This window comes from Drosophila albomicans, chromosome 2R (genome assembly GCF_009650485.2).
Source record: "Drosophila albomicans strain 15112-1751.03 chromosome 2R, ASM965048v2, whole genome shotgun sequence".
NCBI lineage: Eukaryota > Metazoa > Arthropoda > Insecta > Diptera > Drosophilidae > Drosophila > Drosophila albomicans.
In genome coordinates this window covers 26,395,733-26,398,593 of record NC_047631.2, presented here as the reverse complement: position 1 = coordinate 26,398,593, position 2,861 = coordinate 26,395,733, and the positions used below count along the sequence as shown (strand labels likewise).

Genomic DNA, 2,861 nt, shown 5'->3' with positions numbered 1-2,861 from the left:
GCAAGAATAAAAAGTCTGGAGAACTAATGTTTGCTGGATATATGGACATATTGATATTAGAGTTTGTAAAGAAACGCAATATAAATCTGAAGCTGCCTCGACCATTGAAAGAATTGATACTTCTCAGTGAGAGAGATAAAATAGATTTTGTTTCGAGCAACAATTCAGACATAACGATGGCCCTTCAATTTTGGCGTCCCGACATGGAATGCTCTTCTTTTGTAGATATGTCGCATCAATTTATTGTAATCCCATGCGGCAAAGCGATCGGCATTGGGGATGTCTATAAGAGTTTAAAGAACTTTCTGTTGATGATACTCGTCGTATACTTGATTATTTCACTGGTAACGACGCTAGTCGAAGCAGCAACATGCCGGATATTTCGCCGAAGATATAGATTCAGTTATGGAAATCTTTTTGTCAATCTGAATGCATTCCGATGGGTTTTAGGAATATCCACCGATGTAAACAGGGATCGAAGAAGTATGCCACTTCATCAGATTATTGTGGTAATGAGTATCTTCAGTATGATCGTCTGCTGCTTTTTCAATGCCAATCTCAGCACATTTCTGACCAAGCGACCACAGGATGGCATCATTAGCAACTTTAAAGAATTGAAGGAGTCGCGACTTCCAGTGACTTTTGACGCCGAATTTCGAGAGGTTGTGCTGCAATTCTTTAAAGGCAGTGATTTGAACTTTTCTGAATCTCAATTTGTCTTTGTGCCTATCAAGAAACGGTTCAGTATGATGTTGGACCAAGACACAGGCTATGCCTATCACGTATTTGATAAATTTTGGGAAGCTATCAAAAAATATCAACACAATTACAAGGGCATTGCTTTATGTCAAACTCCGGGTCTCAATATTTTTGGTGCTTCATCGAATCATGCAGTTTTGCCACCGAATTCTGTTTATGTTGAGGCAATGAATGATTTCATTCAGTGGATACATGATCTGGGCTTTAGCAAACATTGGATAAGAGATTCCATTAACAAACTGTTTACTTATACGGATGGAAAACGAGAATATCCCAATCCAACTCCTTTAAATGTTGATGATCTCATTTGGGTTTGGTATCTGCTTGGATTTTGCTACATAGCTTCAATTATCGCATTCATCGGCGAGCTTTGTGTGAAGTGTTGGAAAAAGAAACGTCAGCCACGACTTCCCTTTGTGGTCTAAATAATTGAACCATCTATATATATACATATATATATTTAAATATTTTTCACCAATAAATGATCTAATTACCACCTGCTTAAAGATATGCTTGCCTATTAATTATACCCTAATAACATTGATATAAGTTCAATAAATGTTACTTCTTAAATAATAGATAAGCTGATTTTAAAGAATAAAGTGAGAAACCGTTAAGTTGGCTTTTTTTTTGTTCAATTGTTTATTTGCATCCTTGTTCCAACCCCTAGCTAAACATTACATGGTCATCAAATTAATTGCTAGAGAGCCGATAATGTCAGTCTGTATGTTATTGAAGATGTCATTAATGCAATTAATTTCAATAAAGTTAAACTGTGAAATTATAACGAAAAGCCGTTCAGTTACTCATAAATACTTCGACAACAATGTTGGCAATAAGTTTAAATATTCGTTTCTTCCTTTGGCTGCTATTTTTGCTGCTGATTCCTGGCCAAGTGTTAAATAATTTATTACTTCTGAAAACTGGAAAATTCAAGAACAACTTTCTGAAGAATATCACCGAAAATGTGCTCAGCGAAAGAAATGCTGATACTTTGTTGCTACTGCATCGTGGACAAGACTTCAATTGTCCTTTGAATAACTTTATAATCGAAGGATTGCCGATTCTACGCTTGGATGAATCAACTGTGGTTCCTGTTAAATTTGTCTACAATTCTCAAGCAATTGCTTTGGTTTGCATGTCCGAGTTGGCTGACTCCATTCTCTTATCAGTGCTGGCAAAGAATCTGGATCGCATGAGGGATGCACGCATTCTTATCTGGCTGGAAAGTTCTCAGGAGAATCTAGAAGAATGCCTTAATATTATATGTGATTATGCAAGAAAGTACAACTTTGTCAATCTAATAGTGTTGCACTCTTCGAATTCACTTCAAAAATCAATTGTTGCCTATCGACTTCAACCATTTCCCGATCCAAGTCTACGGCGAATATCAAATATATTTACCTCTACAATTTTCCCTGAAGTCTGGCGTAATTTTCATAACAAATCAGCTTTGGTAATCCCATCGCTATATCCTCCGGTCAGTTTCATTCGCACAGATAGAAAGTCTGGGGAATTAAAATTTGTTGGGCACTTGGACATACTGATAATTGAGTTTGCAAAAAAGCACAATATAAATGTAAAGCTACCACGAGCTATGAATAAATTGGATAACGTCAGTCCTAAAGTAGGACATAAACTAATCATAAACAATAAAGCAGATTTTGCGACATATCTTTCTTTGTGGACCCCCGACATGGAATGCGCGTCTGTTGTAAATATGGCTCAACAACTCATAATAGTTCCTTGTGGTAAGGCCATCGGCATTGGAGATGTCTATAAGAGTTTGAAGAGCTTTCTGTTGATGATACTCGTCGTATACTTGATTATTTCATTAGTTACGACGCTAGTCGAAGCAGCAACATGTCGAATCTTTGGCCGAAGATATAGATTCAGTTATGGAAACCTTTTTGTCAATATTAACGCTTTCCGATGGGTTTTTGGATTATCCAGCGATGTGCAAAGGAGCCGAAGGAGCATGCCTCTTCATCAGATCATTATGGTAATGTGTATCTTCAGTATGATTGTCAATTGTTTTTTCAATGCCAATCTGAGCACTTTTCTAACCAACCGGCCGCAGGAAAGCAACATAAAAAACTTCG

The 2,861-nt window shown here is 37.0% G+C and overlaps 1 protein-coding gene across 1 annotated transcript; it reads left to right on the top strand.

The window, feature by feature from the left end:
- Positions 1-527: 527 nt before the first annotated feature.
- LOC127565938 (uncharacterized) lies at positions 528-1,184 on the top strand. Its single transcript, XM_052006892.1, has one exon. The coding sequence runs from the start codon at positions 528-530 to the stop codon at positions 1,182-1,184; it is 657 nt and encodes a 218-aa protein (XP_051862852.1).
- The last annotated feature ends 1,677 nt before the right edge of the window (positions 1,185-2,861 follow it).

Bases quoted from the DNA above. Each gene is read 5' to 3' on its own strand.
- LOC127565938 (XM_052006892.1), top strand. From the start codon at position 528: ATGATCGTCTGCTGCTTTTTCAATGCCAATCTCAGCACATTTCTGACC.